Source organism: Mesitornis unicolor, unplaced genomic scaffold (assembly GCF_000695765.1).
Source record: "Mesitornis unicolor isolate BGI_N332 unplaced genomic scaffold, ASM69576v1 scaffold28392, whole genome shotgun sequence".
NCBI classification, from domain to species: Eukaryota; Metazoa; Chordata; class Aves; order Mesitornithiformes; family Mesitornithidae; genus Mesitornis; species Mesitornis unicolor.
The window spans coordinates 11,232-31,866 of record NW_010171703.1 but is presented as its reverse complement, the minus strand read 5'-3'; the positions used below and the strand labels follow the sequence as shown (position 1 = coordinate 31,866).

The following is a 20,635-nucleotide window of genomic DNA, read 5'->3' as shown; positions in this document are numbered from 1 at the left end:
TGTTTAGCCGGCCTCTGGGGCAAGGCCAGGCATGGCCCGGCGGCGCCCCTGTGCTTAGTGCTCCGCCACACCCTGCTCAAATGGACGAGCTCTGCCTCATGATCCTCCCAGTGTGAAAGCTGCTGGGAACTGCTCTACCCCCTTGCTCACAAAAAAGTGATGAACGTGGGTATGGTCACACAACCTGCACACGTTTCTGCAGCCCTGCCTTTGCTTTCTGGTCTTTTACCTGGCTATGACATGCAGCAGCATCCTGGAGGGCATGGCCAGCTGCCCCTGGCCCAGCTGCTATGCACTTCACTGCTGGTGGGTGCCTGCAGCCAAAGGTCCTGGGTATCCAGGAGCCCGCTGAAGCTTAGCAGTAGAGGCTTATACTCAACTGGGAAAGATTTTATTTTCAGTCTCCCTCTCCTTTTTTTTTTTTCCATAGCGTTTTCTGCATTGAAGCAGTCCTGGGGCAAAAACTGTGTCCAAAGGCGATGGAGAACTACATAGCATCGATGGTGCTGAGCGCAGTTGGTGACACACTGGGCTATTACAACGGGAAATGGGAGTTCCTGCAGAGTGGTCCAGCCATCCACAAGGAGCTGGCGGAGATGGGGGGACTCCGTAACCTCAGCATCCAAGGTTGGAAGGTCAGCGATGACACGGTGATGCACTTGGCCACGGCCGAAGCCCTGGTAGCTGCTGGGAAAACCCCAAATTTAGGACATCTCTATTCCCTAATTGCAAAGAACTACAAGGAGTGCATGAACGACATGAAGGGCAGAGCTCCAGGTAACCCCTCCATAATGCTGTCTAGGCATGGCTGTCCTCTCACTAACGTCTCTCTCCCTTTCCTGCAGCTTGGAGCTGAGGTTGGCCCTGGCTCTGCTTTTGGCTATTTATGTCATTAATTGTATTTTATGTAAAGGCAAAAGTTTTCTACACTCACTATGAACTAAAGAGAAAAGAATAAGGCAAGCTGAAGTGGTTTGGGCTTCTTTGAACTAGATGCAAAAGATACTGTTTTGCTGATGTTTACAAAAGATTCTTACAGGCATGTTTGAACTCAAGGGAAGAATGGTGGCTTTTGTGCTGGAGAGCATAGAATCACATAATCATTAAGGTTGGAAAAGACCTGTAAGGTCATCAAGTCCAACCATCAGCCCTGTACTTCAATGCTCTCTTTTCTCTGCATAGACACTGATGGTGCCGAGTTTGGGTCACAGGCAGCGGGGGCTGGCAGTGCGTGGCAGTATTCAGGAAGGGCGCCTTGACATGCTGCAGCCAAGCTGTATACAACACATTCCTGTAGTTCCAAGTTCACCCAGGCCTGCTGACCCAGCTCCTCCCCAAGGACCCCATCTGTCTCCGTGCTCATGGCCCAGACTCCTTTAGGTGCTTGAATTAAACTGGAGCTACTGAGACTGGGCCTCTAATTTGACTAGTGCTAGTGTGGGCAGCGTGAAGTGCCCTGGAAATGCTGAAGTTCAGCAATGCTATGCAAAGTTTATACATCAAAAAGAAATTGCCTAGACATGCCTATTTGGAGTGGCTGAAATATATCAAGACTGTTCTGATTTGATATTAAAAATGGGAAAGGCCAAATCCCGCTCTCTTAGGGCCACTGAGCATAGTGTTACAGAGCTGTGCATTTCCAAGGTAAACCAGGTTGGAAACTCGAGCAGGAATTTATTCAGCTTACCTTTCCACAGTGACCTCCTACCCTCCTGTAAAGAACTAAGCTATCAGTGTTCTTTAGCACGGATAGTCTCAGTTGTTGGAGTAGCCTAATTAATAAAATCTTTAGGTATGGGTAATGATGCTTTCCAGGATAGCAGGAGTCAGCAGGGTAAACTGAGAGACTCACTGGTGTTTTGGCAATGGAACATCTTGTAGTTCCCCAGCTGATGGGGTCTGCCAAGGTGGACTAACCACAGCTGGCAGTGAGGCAGCACCTGGAAGCTATTTTGTATCTAAGTTTGGTGACTAAAACCTGAGATGAAAAGGAGAAGAACCTAGCGTTTATATGTTAGTAATTAATAGCTAAGGATAATGGCACACCTTCTGTGGTCCTTCTGTGAGTAGCTGAGCTGCAATATGCCCAAAAGCAGTTCTCATTTGGAAGTGAAGGATTTTAAAGTAAGTTTGCTATGGACACTAATTGGAGTGACAAGGAAAGGTTGGGTTAGCTAGCTAAACAAAGCAGCTTCTTTAGTGGGTCCATGGACACTGAACCTCGCAAAATTTTGGAGGAAATTAGGAATGTTCTTCCAACAGTATTCTGGAGTGCTCCTGCTGCAGCCACAGGAAAGGCACTCGGCTCTGAGAGCTCAAATCCTGACATGTAACAGTTTAATACCCACTGACCGGCTACCAAAGGGAACACGTAATCCACATCCTACAAAGCTGTCTGCAGGCTGGAGTCTCCATGCATATTGATAAATTGTAATGATCACACAGAATCACACAGAATATTAGGAGTTGGGAGAGACCTCTAAAGATCATCCAGTCCAACCCCCCTGCCAGAGCAGGATCACCTAGACCAGGTCACACAGGAACGTGTCCAGGCAGGTTTTGAATGTCTCCAGAGACGGAGACTCCACAACCTCTCTGGGCAGCCTGGTCCAGTGCTCTGACACCCTCACAGTGAAAAGGTTCTTCCTTATGTTCAGGTTGAACCTCCTATGTTCCAGCTTGCTCCCATTGCCCTTTGTCTTTTGACATCACAGAGAAAGTGATAGAAGTTGCACATCAGTAACTTCTTTCGCCAATTCAGAGTAAATGGATTTTTACTGAGAACAGAAGTACTCCACGGGGAATTGCGGCCCTTAAGGCTGACAACGGAAAGTTGTTGCTGTAACTTTCACCCAGCAGAGACTCCCCCAGAACAGTGGGTCACAGTCATATTGCTCGCCCACCCAAGAGAGCCCAGACCTGAAAACCAAAACCTACAGTAACAAAGGGATTCCCACAGCGTTGTGAGTCACCAGACGGCGAGGCAGGGTCCCTCGAGTGTGCAGCCCCAGGAGAGGACTCGCCGTCTTAGTTCTACGGCAGGTTAATCCCTACATCCTATGTTGTTCTTTGGGATGTGCCCCAGCCCCAAATTCAGTGTTGTTTGCAGATAACGAAGCAAATTAATTACGCGACACAAGTATGGCCATGCTTCTCTTTTCATGGTACAACTGCATCTGCCTCCACAGCTCTCCAGGAAACCTTCCACTTCAAAACTCTGTCTTTCGGTCCAAATCCTCTGCCTGTGGAATTATTTACCACTATGTAGTCGTTTTAATTCACCTTTTTAATGTGTATTGATCGATACCAAAGAGCTGTTACTGTCTCATAAAGAGTCTGAATGGTGGAAGCCTATTCCAGAAATAGTGTCCAGTTGTACTTGAAACTTCTTCAGGTTGTCTTTCTTCACACACTGCTTTTTGCTTGTACTTCTTCTTTCCTTAGACCAGTACCCTCTTCAGGTTACTTTTATTTTCTTATTGTTAGTACAAAGGATTCCTAGCCAGGATTCAGTGGATTTCCAAAACAGAATTTCCTGACTCAAAAACTCCTACAGCAGTTTGGTTTTTTTTAAAACCTGCTTTTTAAAAAAAGACTTGACAATGTGATTTCAGCTTAGTCTTCCTAAATCGGCTTTCAAATGTTTTAATATTTTAACTGTTTAAAAGCATGAGGATAATACTTGTAATGCTTCATAAATCACAAGAGTCTTAGCTGTTGTATACTGGTTTATGCATTTTTTTTCATTTGCAGGTTATCAGTAGTCATATCCTAAAGTAATATGCACAGGCTTAAATCTGCAAGTACATTTTATTGCAAAATAACCAGTCTTTCTTTACAGTTTAAGCCTCATCATCTTCCTCATTTTCTTTAGACTACAGTTAATGCAAGAACAATGTCACTTTTTACTGAGGACTGAGTTGCCTGCTCTCAGCGTGCCCAAACAGGTCACGAAAATGTCTTTCTCTCAGTTCCAGCCAGATTACAGAGTTTGTTTTGTCTTTGTTAAGCAGATTTTGATTTTAAGCTACCCTAGTGCCTTTGCTCTCTCCCCTTCCCCTTGTCTTCCTGGCAGAAGGTCTGTTTTACCAGGAACATATGAATAGGGCAGTTGGCACAGCATTTTAGAAACATGGCTTTTTTAATGCCCTGTGATAGGTCATAAGTGCAATGCTTAGAATAGTTAGATTTTTGAAAAAAAAAAAAAAAGCATCGATTTTCTGTTAATCATCATGAAGTTGGAAGTTATACTGACATATATCCCTTCTAATGATGTTGATACATAGTAGCCAGTACTGAATTAATAACCTACTTGAGAGGTAGATTTAGAGGCCTGAACGCGTTCCCGCTTGGAGACATCCCAAAACCAACCTCCATGGAAGTTCAGTCAGAGATTGGTGGCCATCAGTCCCAGCAGAGCCCGGTGCTGCCCACACCAAACGCTCTGCCTACTGCTTCTTCCAGCAGAAAAACACGGCCCCACAATTTTCACCCTGCAAATCACCTGGAAGAAGGATGTGTAAGGAACATCTGGGCCGATCCAGGGGTTGGCTGGCACTGCAGAACCAGCGGGTCTCATCTGCTGGGACCAGTGTGGCGGTGGCAGGCACAGCAGGCATGGATGAGGCTGGAGAAGCAGCAGGTCTGGGTCGTGCCTGGGTCACGCTGTGGGGAATTCAGGAGAGCTGAAGTGACTTGATATTGTGGGCTGCATTGATTGGCAACCCGTTTTTTCCTGCGGGGGAGACTTGCATCGGCCGTTCCCATTCTCAAAGTTGATCTTAGCTGACAGACGCACGGGGCGAATAGCCCGACAGCCACAGGACTGAGCTGCTGTTTCAGTTTGAGACGATCATTCGCTGGGCCACGTGTTCACACTGCACAGAGGGCTGTGTCCTGAGCTGATCTAATAAGTGTAAGAACGCTGCTGGAAAAGAAATACGCTAAAGACACTCAGACTAGAACTATCAAAGGGTCCACGTGACCTTATTCCTGACAGCAGCCAGACATTATTTATTGTTAGCACATGTCCAGAAGCCAATCTTAAAGCCGCGCTTGGATGTGGAGGTATTTTGGCTGCGAGGGTACTGTAAATGCCATGTGCAGGTAGGACAGGCTGCCATACCAAATCCTACTGCTGAGCATGTACATGAAAGAGCAGAAGTGAGGAGCTCTGCAGAGTACTCGGTGCAGTTCCTCGCTGGGATTAGCAAGCTCCCAGATCGTGGTGATCGAATTGCACCAAGGGTAATTGGATCGTAGAGTTACGTGGAGTTTCTAGAGCAGGCTTCTTCCTTGCTACTCTGTTCTACTTAGTTTGACTTTCAGAGTAACAGAGCACCTGGAAGTCTGTCAGCTACCTGTCCCGGTTAGGCAGCAAAATAGAGGAGCAATGGTCTAGTTTTGGGTGCAGGAGCATGTCAAATACTGCTGTTACCCTATGTGTCTGAGGGAGGACTAGGCACGCTGTGTTTCGGTGATTACTCCTGAATCTGCTTTTGCCATTGTCCAACACGTCAAAACTTGAAGCTGCTTGAAACCTGCTCTTGATTTACCTTTCTGCTTGAGAAGAAGTATTTAAGGTTTGGCCAGAAGAGAAGACAAGGAGCAAAAGGCAGGGTAGAAGAGAACCAAAGATAATTTAAAGTTTCAAACCTGCTTCCTCTTCCTTGCGCACAAGCATTTGGGCTTAGCTCTCAAAACTTGTTTTGTGGTCTTGGCTGGAGAAGCTGGCTGGGCTCTGAAATTGGGATGTATTTGTGCAGATGGCTTTATCCTGTGAATGTGCTGGACTAACAAGGGAGTTTCTGAAGAAGCAGAGTAATTTCTTTAAAAAGTAAATAGCGGAACTATGAAAAGAGATGGAGATGGGCAAGGAGGAGGAGTTATGGTGCTGCTTCCCACCAGAAGAGAGGCAAAACTGGACTAGGGAGTCAGCTCAGGGCAGGAGAAAACTCGGGAAGAGGGACGAAGCATATACAGTCTTGAATAGCATGGAGCATGGAAAGTCAGTATTTCTTGAAATGGAAGAACTCAAGGGGAATTTAAGGAAATTGCCAAACAGCAGTTTAAATCAAAAGGAAATGCTTTGCATAACAAATCATGGCTCTGGTTACCATAGGACGTTAAAGGAGTCTGACGGCATGCATGGGTTCAAGCTAAGGAGACCAGCTCATGGTGGCTAAGTCCACCGGGGGTTACTGAACACAGGATCTTGGATCCATCTTCTGACTCAAGCAGGCTGTGCTCCTCTGTCTGCTGGAAGCCATGTGGGTCTCCTTGGGGAAACATTGCACTTGCCTCATTTTTTTTATAGCCCTTCCTTAGTTACCTGTTAGTGGCTGTGTTTGGAGTCGAGCTAGTGGGCTGGACAGACCTTTGGTCTGATCTGGTACACTTGTTCTTCAGCTTATTGAAGAGGACCAGAGTAAAGTCAGCTCTGCAGACCATGCTGTGGTGAGGGAGACAGTACATTCATCGCTTTCTGACAAACTTAAACTGCAGCAAGGGAGATCGGGAAAACATTTTGTATCAGTGAGGCAATGGGAAAGTGTCCTGGGGAGCACATGGGGTCACCGTCTTTAAAGTGTCCTGTAAAGAGGCTAAACAACTGTCAGAAAAAAACACAGAGGTACTCAGGCATGCCTTGGATCAGGGATTGCTGTGATCAGATGGCCTGCCAAACCTCCTTTATATTTATATATGGCTGTCTAGATATATGTGTACATAATATAACGTATATAGTATATATGTTTTATAGATAAGTTATTGAACAAGTAACATGAAATGCAAATATGAACAATGTACACTACATAAATGAGCAGTGGAATGTTTTTTGCTCCCCTAGACTTTTTACTTATTTTCACAAACAGAAATTATCGGGTCTGCTTGGGAATATTATGCAGTATGAGAGTAGACAACTGGTGTTTTCACAAGGAAGTCCAAATCCCTTACAGAGACTAATGCTTTCTTCCCTGCTGCTCTGCCTGTCTTACCTCAATTTCTGAATTATGTGACCCTGTTGCCTACTGATGTGTGTTTTGTTCTCTCTCTTGGGCTCTACCGCTGCTGTCCAGGTGCCATGTGTACAAAAAATGCTCTGAAGCTAGATCCAGGGCGGCCAGAGGGCTGGAGGGTCCCATTCAGCCCCCAGGCGGGAGGCTGCGGGGCCGCCATGCGCTCCATGTGCATCGGGCTGCGTTTCCGGCACCCCGCTGAGCTGGACACCCTGGTGCAGGTCAGCATCGAGAGCGGCCGAATGACTCACCACCACCCCACCGGCTACCTGGGCTCCCTGGCTTCGGCCCTCTTCACGGCTTACGCGGTGAACGGCGTGCCCCCCCGGGCCTGGGGCAAGGGGCTGCTGGAGGTGCTGCCGCGGGCTAAAGCCTACGTGCGGGACACCGGCTTCTTCGTGGAGGAGAACATGGGGCAATGGTGAGCTGCGCTGCCAGCACCGGGTTTTGTTAGGATTAAAATAAACCTCACGTATGAGAGGGCGAGCTCTGTTTATACTTCAGTTTCAGCGATCGCCCCTAGAGCTGCACATGCCTGACGTAAGATTGAATCGATTCAGAAAGTTTTTGAAGGCCCTTAAGGGAAAAATACCTCTAATTTTTTTTTAGTTTTTTAAAAAAGCAGTCTGTGTTTGGGCTATGTAGTTGTGACAGTTTTTTTGGATCCAGCATGAGGCAGCTAGACTTGTCATCTCAAGCAACCGTGATCTGATGAAATATGGGAAGCAGGGCTGGGGAACTGCACCAGGCTCAGGTCTGAGCTCAGTCTGAAAGTTATAACCAAATCTGGCTGCAGATTCAGCGTGGCTCTGTGCACAGGCACACACAGAGAGGGGTGGAGGTACTCTGAATTTGGGAGGATGACTCAGTTCTTGCTCTGAGCCTTTGAATCCTGTGCAGTGTGACAGCAGCAGGTGCTGGGCTGCCTTCTCCCATGTGAGGGAGGGAGGGGAAATCTTAACTTACTGAAACATGTCCTTGTGCCTCTTACTGTAAATCATGTCCCTGGTTTGACAAATGGGGGACGCCTATTCCATTTTGCCGAGCTGTCGCTCCGGACTCTGGACACAGCACTTTTCCAGCTGGAGCTTGGGTGTATGCTTCTGCTGTGGGATGTCTCTTGTACGGTCCCTCCATCCCTTCTCCTGTTTTGCAGGCATTACTTTGAAGAGCAATGGGAAAAATACCTGGCGGAGAGAGGCATATCGGACGAGGTCTCGCTGCCCACCTTCCCTCTCAAGTACGGCGTGGAAGAGAGAGACTCGTTCTACACCTCCCTCAGCTACGATGGCTGGGGGGGCAGCAGCGGGCACGACGCCCCCATGATCGCTTACGACGCGCTGCTGGGCGCAGGGGACTCCTGGGCAGAGCTGGCTCACCGGGCCTTCTTCCACGGGGGCGACAGTGACTCCACCGCCGCCATCGCAGCCTGCTGGTGGGGAGCCATGCACGGCTTCCGGGGTGTCAGCACCTCCCTCTATGCCCACCTGGAGTACAGGGACCGCCTGGAGCAGGTGGCCAAGGACTTGTACCACATCGCCTAAGAAGGGGGTGGCAGGGCCCCCCAGGGTTTCCCACCTGCTGCCCCACGCTCACTCAAGGTTTTGCAAACTCAGTTTGCAAACTCGCTGGATTAAAGCACTCAAGCTTATGGCAGAGCCATGACTGGGTTTTTTTTTCCTCTGTGTGTGTGTGTGTGTGTGTGGTGGCTGCACATCTGCTCCTCAAAGGGAGCAGGAGGACCTGCTGCAGCACACCTTGCAATGCTCCACCAGCAGGACAGGCAGCAAAACCCATGCAAGCTGCCCCAAATAAGGGTCCTGCTCCTACGAGCATGCCAGAGGGGTCAGGCACGCAGGCCTGACCACAGGGAGCATCCACAGGCTGGCAGAGATGCCTTCTGGCAAACCTACGATGGCTAACCCAAGCTTGCTGCCTGGCACTGTCAACAGGGAGTGCCCAGGACACCACTTGCCATCGAGCACTGAGCATCTGTAGTTAAAACCTCTGCTCCTTAGCACAGAGACGATAGCAGATGCAGAGCGTATTTTTTGTTTTAAATAAACGTGGAAAAAACCCCAAACCCAACCTTACAGCTGTGTCAGCAGTGCATTTTGCACAATTTCACAGCAGTTTTGCTATGCAGATAAGAATGTCTCATGCTACTTCCCTGTTTCAGTTATGTGTGACTACTGACCAAACCCTTATTCAAGGTAAAAGTGGGTAATGAGAATCAACAGGTTGCATTTTACATCAACTTAAAACAACTTCTGTAGTGACCTATATTCTTCTGCTTACATCAAGGTTGCTGAAGATTATTTGCTTAACATTTGCTATGGATAATTCTATTAAAAAGATGTTTTTTCCTCAAATCCAGACTATGACACAGCAAAGTACTTGCTATTTTCAGAGCAATTTCAAAATCGGTGTACGCCATACAATAAATAGACCTGAGATGCCTCTCTTAAATGTTATAGTCTATTATGGGATGAATTAAGGGATAGGAGGAAGAAATATGAAGAGCCAGAGGGTGCAAGGTGTCTGCAAGTTCTGGCTTGCAAGACGAAGGAGATGCACTACCAGGGTGGGAGAATAGTTAATGCCTCGAGGAACAGGGGTGGGGGGAAAGGCTACCTAAAATGGGGAGCGGGCTGAGAATTTCAGCACACCTTTATGCAGGGAGTGCGCATAAAGGCACAATGAAAGCCCAAATCTGAGAAGAACCAGCATCAATAGGAATCACAATTTCAACACAGTTTACTACAGCTCTCAGGTGTGTTGTATAAAACATGTTTTAGTGCAACATAGTACAAAGTTTTAGTTGTTTGTTTTTCTTTAAAAAAAACCCAAACATTTTTCCACATCATGCATGGACAGGGTATCTCTCTTTCTTCTCGAGTTCGTTACAGAAAGTTATAGCAGAGAGAGTGGTTTGAAAAGCTTCGTGTTAAAAGTCATTACAGGAAGAGTCTGCTTTATAAAAAACTGAAGTTTGAGACTGGGCAACACGCTGCCAGAGCAATGAGAAATGTCAACGGCAAGGTACATTCAGGGACCATGGGAGCCGCTTCCCGAAAAAGCCTGGGCTCAGTGCAGGCTGGGAAGGGACCCATTCTGGCCAGGGGGAGGGGGTCACGGGACAGCCCTCCAGGACTGCCCTGCTCCGGGGCAGACAGGCTGGCGAGGAGGAAGGAACGGCTCCCGTTGACTTCATTTTCTCATTTTTCCTTTAAAGCTGAAATGAGTTGCAGTTCCTGCCTGGGAGCAGTAGGTACAGGAGTTACTACATCCCCAAAACAATACCCACTGGCTGCAGTTGCTGCTGTTTGTGCCTCGGTTCTTCATTTCCATTCACTTCTCATCCCACTCCTCTCTTTGCAGACACTTTATCCAGAAAGGGAAGACGAGTGTGTGAGTGTGTGATTATATATATACATATACATATATATATATAGGCGAGTGATACTATGTGTATGCTGGGGCCAATAAGCAGTTATGTCTTGAGGAGGCAAACTTTGCAGAGGGATGAGTGAAATTTGGGCTTCCCAATGAAGAAGAAACCAGGGCCATTCAGTGCTGGAGCAGAGGCAGCTGACTTTGAATGCCCTAGCATGGGATGGTCCACAGCCAGATGTGTCCTCTCCCAGCTGAGAGAAAGCATGTGTGGTGCAGATCTCCCACCTGAGGCTTCGCCACCTCTGAAACATCAAGGCATCAGGGTCTGACGGACCAGCGCTACAGAGCATCTGCAGAGGTCCCCTTCTCTTCACAAAGAGCAGTCCGACCCTCCAGAAGAGGACAGTGGCTGTGGGTATGGCACCTCTCTCGCATGAGGCAGGGGGGTCTGGCAGCTGCGCCCATCCGCCCCAGTTGGCTTCAGCCACACTTCAAAAAATAAATGGCCGGACTTGCCAGGAAGACATCAAGGAAGACAACAGAAGGCCATTTTTGGCAAACATTTTCTCCCGCCAGACATAACGCTTAGGGCGTATGGGGGAGGAGGCGGTTTCCTTCACAGAACAGGGCAGGGGTACTTGGCATTACCGGGTACGGGAGCTCAGGTGGCCCATGTGGCAAGAGCCCTGGTTTGGTGCGTGAGAGCCATATCTTTCACAGAAAGAACAGCATTTCCTGCCACAGCGACTGCCTACAACAAGAGCAGGTACCTTTGCCAGGAGGGAGAGCTTACGGAGAAAGAGTTTCTCCTCCTAAAGGCCCAGGAATGAAAAAAGTAGATGCACACACACAGGGGAAGGTTTCTCGTGGCCCAAGTGGCCAGGGAAGCCCCCAGGGTGCTGATGCGGTGCAGGCTCCTTGCCTTGTCCAAGCTTGTGCCTGGAAGTAGTGTGAGCCACAGGGAAACTTGTGACACATGGTGGTGAACTGCACGTCCCCGCTGCGTGGCGTGGCTGCAACTGCACTCCTTGGCTGAACCATCCAGGGGCCATGAACCCAGCTGTGGAGCTTCCCCTTCCCCCCTTTCTGGAGTCATTACTTTGGTCATGTTGAAGTCCTCAGAGACTGGAGCCAGCCACCCCAGGCAGCTGGGGCACAGAGTGGACCCGCCTCATCAGAGGTGGCAGCATGGACACCAGTGAAGAGCATGACTCCAGAAAGCTGGACCGTACGAGGACCCTCTTTGCTACCAACAAAGTCAGGGCTTTCAGGTGTCCTCCTTCCATCCCTTCCTTCAGTTCCTGGAGACAAACTAAACTGCTTTTGTCCTGACCGCAAGCACGCTGAATACTCAGTCTCTCCAAGACTAGGGAATGCTCCCAAAAGGTGAATTGCCCCCTCCTGAGAGAACAGTAAGATGGAGGCAAGAATATGCTGAGGCTACAGCCAGTCTTTGAGATGGAGCTCCTGATAGCCCAGCTGAATCCAGCTTTGTTTTGGAAGAAGGAGAAGCTAGCTCAGTGCACCTTGGGAAAACACCGGCTTCACCGTGGCACCAAGTCTGAGGAGGAAAACCACAGTCTGTTTCGGAAAACATTTACTTCCAAAGAGATCGTCCCAGAACCAAAAGCCCTGCGGGATCCATCCCCTCGCTGTGTGGAGGGCAGGGGAAGCCGACAGCTCTTGGAGCGACTGAAAAAGAAACGACAATAAAAATGTAACGGCCCAAAGGAGAGCAACTGACGGGAGCCAAATTAATCCGAGAGGAACATCCACTATGTACAGCAAGCGCAGGGACTCTCCATCTGTTGGACTGAGGGCTGTGTTCCCACAGGTGCTGAAGAAAGCCTCGGGCCTTCCTGTCCCCACGGGCTGGGTGCTCCGCAGAGCTCAGCCGCTGTGCCAGAGCACAGACAGCGAAACAAATGAAACAAGAACAACAAAACCCACTCTGTTCCTTAGGGATCTCGGTGTGTCTCTGCTTCTCTCTCTCTCTCTGTGCGTCCCTCTGGGCACCTCTGCCTCTTTAGTCCATGGTTCCCGGGTGGATGCTGAGGACTGGTGGCTCTAGGCAAGTAGGAGAGTAGTTGAGGTGAGGCTCTTTGATCCACAGCAAGGGGACCCCGTTCTTGCCCTCCGAATTCTTGCTGGAGTTTCGGCTCTTGAACCGCACCAGAAGGATGGTGATGATTAAGATGCCGAAGATGGGGAAGGGGTAGAAGAACACAAAGTAGAAGAGGGCGTCGTTGGAGCAGATGACGGACTGCAGGGTGGAGCCTGGAAAAAGACACAAGACGGTCACATTTCACAGCTTCTGTGCAATGCATGGCCTACAAACTTCTTCAGAAACACAAAAAACAGATGCTCATTAATCTGTGTCAATGCAGGAAGTGAGGTGTGAGAAATACCAATAGTGGCGAACAGACGAGCAGAATAAAAGCTATTACAGGGCACATGTCTGCTTTCTTTCCCCCAAGAGTTTTATGAGAGCTAGAAAGAGTCCTCCCTGGTGTGGATTTTCTGATGTCTTATAAAGCTGGGCACCTTGCAAAGCATAATTTTCCTCAGTGGTGGTATACAGAGGCAGCACCCTAGGGTATCTCCCTTATGGGCCCAAAAAACTCTAATGACGTCCGTTATCTCTAGGGCCTCTCGACCATCCGATGGCTTCAAGAGCTGCTGGGAGGGGACCCTTGTGCCACAGCCTGTGTGCCTTCACGCAGACCTAAGCCAGATTCCAGGGTGAGTCCCAAAAGAAAACCCCACTGACCCAGACACACCAGGCAGTAAGAGCTGTGGGATGGGCAACCCTAGCACAGAGTGAAATGCAGCACAGATGTGTAAGCCACCAAGCTGATTGGAAAAGCACCGGCACCACAGATTTGGTGAGACCAAGTCCCACTCACTCCCTGGCCTTTTTATGTTGGTTGAACCAAGGCCAAGTCACCAAGAGGGTCACCGCCTCTTCTCACCTGCATTCTGCACGTGTACGGCAACCGTCCCCGACTCCTCCTCCGCCAGCCGGTACCACACACCATTGGGGTCCACCAGCCACTCCTCCACATGGCACGAGTAGTTGCCTGTGTCAGCACCGCCGGCTTGCAGCACCGTCAGCCGGAAAAGCACTGCCGAGAGCCTCTGGAAGCGTAGGCGGCCCTCCCAGCGACTGGCCTCAGGGCTGAAGATGGCATCAGGGCCCACGCTCAGCACTGCCTCCCTCTCCTCCTCCTCCTCGTCGTCGTCCTCTGCCTGGCCACCTGCCTCTTTGGCCCGCAGGTTGTACCACGTCACCGCAAAGTGGGACTCCGGGCTGGAGCGGGACAGGATGCTGCAGTCCAGCGGGAAGGACTCCTTCTCCTGCACCGTGAGGTTGGCAGTGGCCGTGTCCACCTGCAAGGTGGGATCTGAGATGACAGAAGGAGAAGAGATGAGCACTGAGCAAAATGCTATCATCAAAGCCATCTCATCTCATCTCAGCACAAACACACTGTCATGGCTCCAGCGCTGGGTGAAACCCAAAGGCTTGATGCAGCTTGCGAAGTCCCACGAGTACCTTTGTGGTCAACCCTACAGGCTCAGCATCCTCACCTCACCATACGCTGGCTGGCACAGGGTCAAACCAGAGCTGGCCCCAAGCGCCATGCTACCACCCTACCTGTGCAGACCCTCACACCAACTGATGTGTGAGAGCAGAAAGCTGCTGCGGCTCATCCAGATGTGCTACAAGAACATGTCAGAAAATGCTGAGGTTTGGTGTATGTCCTGAGAAGTCGTATACTACTACTTCCCAGCTACTGGTACAAAGAGCATTGCACTCCATGCTTATTCTTTCTCTCTTTGAGAGTGCTCAAAGGACTTGAAAAATCAGTATGACAGAAGAGGAGAGGCTGTTTCCCAGCAAACTGGGAAGTTATTTAGGTAAGAGGTTGGAGATGTCCTCAGCACAGACACAACAAGGATGCCTCCAGAAGTCTCCCTCTTCTTTTTTTCCGTCTAGTGCTTGCTGCAAGGCTAAAGAGATCTTTTTACCTAGCTGAGATACAGGGGCCAGAATCTAAGATGAGTTGATTAAAGGCTGACTTCAAGAGCAATTAACATTTGGTTTAGTCATCTTGCCACGGAACACATACTCCAGGGATCGCAATCAGTCCAGATCTAAGCTTTCATTTAAAGATTAAAAAGCCCTTTCCGAGGCAGGAGCTGAGCAGGAAGGGCAAGCTGATAGCTTGCTGATGGAGAAAGAGGCGCTTTCTCCTCCAGTGAAGGCAGCTGGGCAAGCCCTCCCTTGTGCAGACCCCAAGTCCCTGCAGGAGGGGGCTGCTGTCCCCCAGCTCTCATCAGCCACAAGGCTGCCTGACACTTCTGAAATGGCCCCATAAGGAAAATCTTCACTATGGCCAGAGCTCTTCAGGCCATAGGCAATACGAGTGTTTTCAGTTCACATCTTCCCCAAAGACTCCTAATAAGAAACAGGATTGAGCTAAGTCCCGAGATTCTGGGGACTACTGAGGTAAAAAGGAGGAAGGGAAGGAAATGGCTTGCCAAAACCAACACAAACCCTCCTTCACCTCAGCAGGTTAAGCAGAAAGAGGAAAACTGCTGTCCAAAGGCGCTGAAAGGTTTTTTTTCCCCTCTTTGCTCATGATTACAGTCCTGAAAGATGAGCATGGAGATCCTTACTAATCCTCACAAGCTACACTATTTTTAAGGTTAGTCATTTTGTTAACTACTGGCTGCCATGACAGACAACAACAAAACAGTTTTAGAAAAAAATTATCTTGAATTAGTGCACCCCCAACTCCCTCTCTTCTTCCCACTCCACATCCTTCCTCAATTCAAAATGAGCCTCAAGGATTTCCCCTGCTGTTCTTTTTCCCCTCCAACAGGACTGGCAATTCTCAGCCTGGCGGAAGAGGTGCACTCACAACCGTGCAGGGTACAGGGATTGTCTGGGGGGCTGTCTCTGCTCAAGCCACCTTGGCCAGCAAAGTTTCCAAAACAAGGACCTGACAGATAAGGGCTGTGCTGTCCCCTGAGAGAGCTCCTCCTCTGCAGCACAGACACTCTCGGCCACAAATGACCACTAAAACCTTTCCAGAATCTCACCCTTTCACCTGCTCCGTTGCAGAGTTACGAGGCTGACACTTTGCTGCAATGGGCAGGCACAAAGCACCACAGCAGTACTTGTAGAGCTGGAAAGTACCCAGGAAATGAGGACCGTAACTGGTATCTGACCTACAGCCTTCAAGACAGACATTTACTCTTCAGTCATTTGCCTCAAAACTAGGGAATCCGTATTTTCCAAGGTACATTCTTCTTGCAGCTTATCTGTGGTTAAAACAGACAAAACTTAGCAGAGTACCTTGGGAATCTGCTTTTGTGGGCTTCCTTGTCCACAGGAGCTGCTCAGTTTTTAAGAACCACCCTTTAGAAGCAGAGGAGCAGGCAATTGCACTGTGCCATACGTCAAGCAAGTGGGACAGGAGACCAACTTGGCTGAACAGGGAATTCCTCGTGGAGCTCAAGAGAAAAGAGAAATTGTGTGATTGCCGGAAGCGAGGTCAGGCTTTGCAGGAAGATTACAGAGCTCTGGTTTGTATATATAGGGAGAAGACACGGAAGGTCAAAGCTCAATTAGAGTTGAAACGGGCCAGTGTTTTGTCAGATAACAAGGGCTTTTTTAAGTACATTAATAGCAAGAGGAGGTCTAAAGAACACATTGGACTGATACTTGTTAAAGAAGAAGGTCATCTGACTAATAGGGATGAAGGAAAAGCAGAGGCATTCAATCCTTCTGTTGCCTTAGTCTTTAATAATGTTGATAGACTTCAGGCTGTCCAGTCCCCCGAGTCAGAGGCCCACAAGTGTAGGAACAGTGACTTTCCATTTGTGGATACTGAAACTGCACCAGTTGAATGTTCACAAGTCCATGGGGCCTGGTGGGATTCATCCCGGAGTACTGAAGGAGCTAGCGGATGTTATAGTAGAATCCCTCTTGATCATCATCCAAAGGTCTTTGAAGTCTGGGGAGGTCCCTGCTGACTGGAAGCTAGCCAATGTTTTTCCAATTTACAAAAAGGGCATGAAGGAAGACCCAGGGAACTACAGACCTGCTAGTCTAGCCTCAGTTCCTGAAAGAGGTACAGAGAAGATTATACTGGGTGCTATAGAAAGGCTTTTAAGGAATAATGTGCTTTAGCTTTCAGTAAGCCCTGAAGGGGTCAGACAGTTGGATCAGATGATCACTGTAGGTCTCTTCCAACTGAAATTATTATTCTATTCTATTCTATTCTATTCTATTCTATTCTATTCTATTCTATTCTATTCTATTCTATTCTATTCTATTTCTAATTCTAATTCTAATTCTAATTCTAATTCTACAACTCGTTGAAACTGGAATTTCCTCCCTGGTTTGAACTTTTGTAGCACTTTTTTCCCCACTGGACCCTGGAAAGAACAAGCAGCACCTGCAGTGATCCCTGATGTCTACCTTCCTGTACCTGGGCTCTACCAAAACAGTGGCATTATGCAGCAGGATCTGCCTGAACCACTGTCACTGGCAAGAGAGTGGCCAGGAAGGTTTCAAGTACCCTCTTGTCCATATAAAGGCAGGTTCTGCATAGCAAACTCCTCCCTTACCAAGAAGCCCGAGTCCTTGTCCTATCTGACAGATGAACCCTTATTGCTGCACACCCCACATCTGCTTCTTCACCCACAGAACAGGGAGCAGCAGTGTGAGAAACTGCCTGGACACCAGCAAGGGTCTTGACCTCCTCTGCTGCTTCTATTCACGCAAGGATCCTGCCCTTGGGGTGTACATCTAAGCAGCACAGATAGCTTCTCCTGTCTCATTCTCAATCAAAATGTGAATAAGATCAGAAGCCTATCCTATTGAATCTACCAGAAGTGGTGCAATAAAAATAAATTTGCAGATGCAGTGGTAACAAAATCCCAAGCCCATTTAGCTGTGTTTGCAGGGCTTGCTCCATGCCCCTTCCAGAAAAGCAAGGGTGCACCCAAGCAGACAGGCAAGAAAGCAGCAAGTGCGGTCTGTAGCACAGCGGTTCTCCCCTCTGCCCAGATCTGCTGTCGATGACAGACAGGCAACTCATGTGTTCGGTCCAAGAGGGCAGAGCACTGCTCAAAGCTATTGGCATGAGACTTTCCTTACCTGGCTGCTTGACAGTGAGGGTGATGAGTCCAGAGAGGTCCTCTGCCCGCTTGTACCAGCGGTCGCTGGGGTCGAGGAGCCACTCCTCCACGCGACAGTCGTAGGCCCCGCTGTCCTGCACAGTGGCGTTTTGGATGGAGAGGAGGTAGAGACCCGGGGATGGGCTCTCCAGGTGCAGCCGTCTCCGCAGGTCACCCAGGGCCACCAGGTCCCCGTAGCGCAGGGTGCTCTGCCGGCTCAGCCGGGCCACCGGCTCTTTCTCTGGGTGGCCCGGCCGCCAGACGTACCACTCCACCGAGAGCTGGGATGAGGGGCTGGTCCGGCTGCTGACCAGGCACTCCATGGTCACCCACTGGTTCTCCAGCACCGTGATGTTCTTGTGGGTCTGGTTCACCTGCAGGCGGTTATCTGTGAGAAAAGGCCATTAGAAACACAAGGTGACCGATGGCTGCAAGGGCCCTTCCTCTACCCAAAACCCTTCCCACGTGGCCACAAGCCTGGCATGTGATGAAAGAAATGAGGAAGAGGAGGAAAAAAGAGATGGTAAAAAAAAAAGAGGAGGAAAAGAAAACAGAACTTATGGTTTTTTGCATCTTCTGAAAATCTTAGGCTAGCCACCAACAACGCCCCATTCAGCACAGGGAACTAGAAATTCACAATCTCCCAGTAGGACCTGGGGGTGGTCCTAAGTGCACAGGCACCTTGTGAAGGGAGCTCACACCTCAGTCTTTTCTCATCCACCTCCTGGGACAGGGCAGGAGCCCAGTCACACCCTGACTATAAAGCCCTCCTGCAGTGGGAAAAGGGAAAAAAGCAAGGCAGAGAGTGGACAGCTGGTTATACAGAACCACCACAGCAAAACGGGAAGTGGCACAAGGGCAAAGTCACACGTGGTGTTTTGCTGCCTTGGGAACGTCCCTGGTTTTTGCTCCACAATTTCATTGATACGCAGCGGGGCTGACTGCAGTCAGCTCTTTTATGTGAAATGACGCGTCGTACGCTCCTAACGCCTTCACAACTTCTTTCCAGGGGCACGGTTTGGACTTCCCTGGTACGGGCACTGCAGAGGGCAACAGGCACAGTACTTTCCAGCCACCCAGAGCAAGCGGGGACAAGGCAGGCTTCCTCCTGAAGTACCAATGCTCTGCCTCAGCAGTACACATGGGGTCCAAGCTGCTGTCAGAGACAGCACTTGCCTCCCTGCCTCCCTCATTTGTGCAAAATGAGGGCTCTGTCCCCAGGTTGTGGGGGTCACCTTTAGCTCCTCCATCAGCCCACCTTCACCAGTGATGTCCGCTGCCACGGAAACCACCAGCAGCGCAGATTTCTCCCTTCCTGGCAGCCAGCTCCCCACCTCATTAAACTTGTTACTCACATCTCATATGCACAGTGCAGAGTGAAAGCAGACAAGGCTCCCTGCGTCTGCCAGAATACCGGCATGGAGTAAAATTAAACTGTGTGTAAAACATAAAAATACTTTCCCAGGCAGGCATACACTGTTTCTCTCTCAGTAGGTCACTAGTCGACACTCCTGCTGCATGATGCTCTTAAGGATATAGAAACCTGGCTGGATACAGTGGCCCTCTCCATCAGGGGGGATGGACAACCTTCATGTGGGGAATGCATGCCAACCCAGCCTAAATGGAGGAGAGTCACATCAAAGAGATAAACGTCCCTCTTCATGCAGGGATATGCAGGTATGAGGATGCAAGGAGGGGTTGGCAAGGCTGTAGTGGCAAAAAGAGCACAGCTCAAGAGCCGATGCCAGGAAGACCCCACCGGTGCAGCACGTGGTACCTGGCTGTTTGACGGTGACCTCTGTCCGCCCCGACACCTCCTCTGCCAGCTTGTACCAGGCGTGGTTGGGGCTGAGCAGCCACTCCTCCACGTGGCAGTAGTAGCTGCCGCTGTCTCGGACCTCTGCCCGCTGCACTGTCAGGCTGAAGAGCCCCCCTGACGCTGAGCGCTCAAACTGGAGCCGGCCCCGCAGGCCCTCCTCCTCCGCATAGGTGCCGTACTCAAAGGCCGAGCTGTGGGTGGTCTTCAGGATGAGCTTGCCGTCGGCGTCGGAGGGCTTGTGGACGTACCACAGCACAGCAAAGTGCGAGTCGGGGCTGGTCTGCGACTTCACCGAGCAGTTGAGGGGGATGGGCCGGTTCTCCACCAGAGTGATGCTCCGCTTCGACTTGCTCACTTGCAGCTTGGTCACTGCGAGGAAGGAATGGAGAAGGATGAGGAGAGATGGGTCATTAACACGGAAAAGAAACTCACCTGGTTTGGGGAGGACTAGAGAGTCCTCTCACAACTGCAGGCATGGCTGCTCTCGCCTGGGTCTCGCTTGCACTAGACCTTTAAGGCAAAGGCATTTAGATGTTCTCCTACCAATTTTTCTCTCTTCTTTCACCCCCTGCTCTACTCCTGGATCCTCCCACTATGTCCCCCAGTGAGAAGCTGTTTTTTCACAGTCTGTCCTTTTAAAAGATTCCCTTTCTTAATTCACTGTGGTCTAAGGCACCAAACCCAGCAAGAAGACTACACTGAAATGCATTGGTTATTTTCACGGTGGGCTGTTGACCTGTTCCAGAGAAAACCATTTCCAGGAAGAGTGAATTAAACAAGGCTCTACTGCTGTCACATGCCAGCCATCTTAGTGACATGTAACCCACAAACACACAGTAGCTAGGGGAGCAAACACGGGTAAAAGTGGAAATGAAGAGTGAATACCATACTGGAAAGAATCAGCAAGGAGCAAGCTCTGCTCCAGCAGCCAGGAGCTCTGGCTCCAGGTCCACCATGGACCACAGAGCCTAGACAAGCCACTGGGATGTCACCTCCCTTGGCTTCTCAAGCACAGCTGCAGTTCCCATGCGGGCAGCTAAGCGGTCACACAGCATCGAGGATGACACGGCAGTGTCATTAGCTCTTGCCCCTGCAGGGAAAGACACACGCCAGTTTCTGCAGGAGCAGGAGATGAAGCCTGTGTGTGCTCAGGCTGTGCCTGTTGCCCAAGCCTTTTCATTCCTGTCTTCAGGGGATGACACAAAGCACCCTG

At 49.7% G+C, this 20,635-nt stretch overlaps 2 protein-coding genes across 2 annotated transcripts; one reads left to right on the top strand and one right to left on the bottom strand.

Annotated features, from left to right (window-relative positions):
• Positions 1-455: 455 nt before the first annotated feature.
• Positions 456-8,560, top strand: ADPRH (ADP-ribosylarginine hydrolase). The gene is made up of 3 exons (XM_010180118.1): positions 456-777; positions 7,077-7,437; positions 8,173-8,560. Exons 1-3 carry the CDS (start codon positions 480-482, stop codon positions 8,558-8,560), a joined length of 1,047 nt encoding a protein of 348 aa, XP_010178420.1. The 5' UTR covers positions 456-479.
• A 3,878-nt stretch (positions 8,561-12,438) lies between these two features.
• Positions 12,439-19,791, bottom strand: LOC104537291 (immunoglobulin superfamily member 3-like; the record flags this gene model as incomplete). Its single annotated transcript, XM_010180119.1, has 4 exons — positions 12,439-12,689; positions 13,385-13,816; positions 17,584-17,991; positions 19,381-19,791. Coding segments are annotated over 4 exons (1,502 nt in total), but the record flags the coding sequence as incomplete, so codon positions are not given.
• Positions 19,792-20,635: the final 844 nt, after the last annotated feature.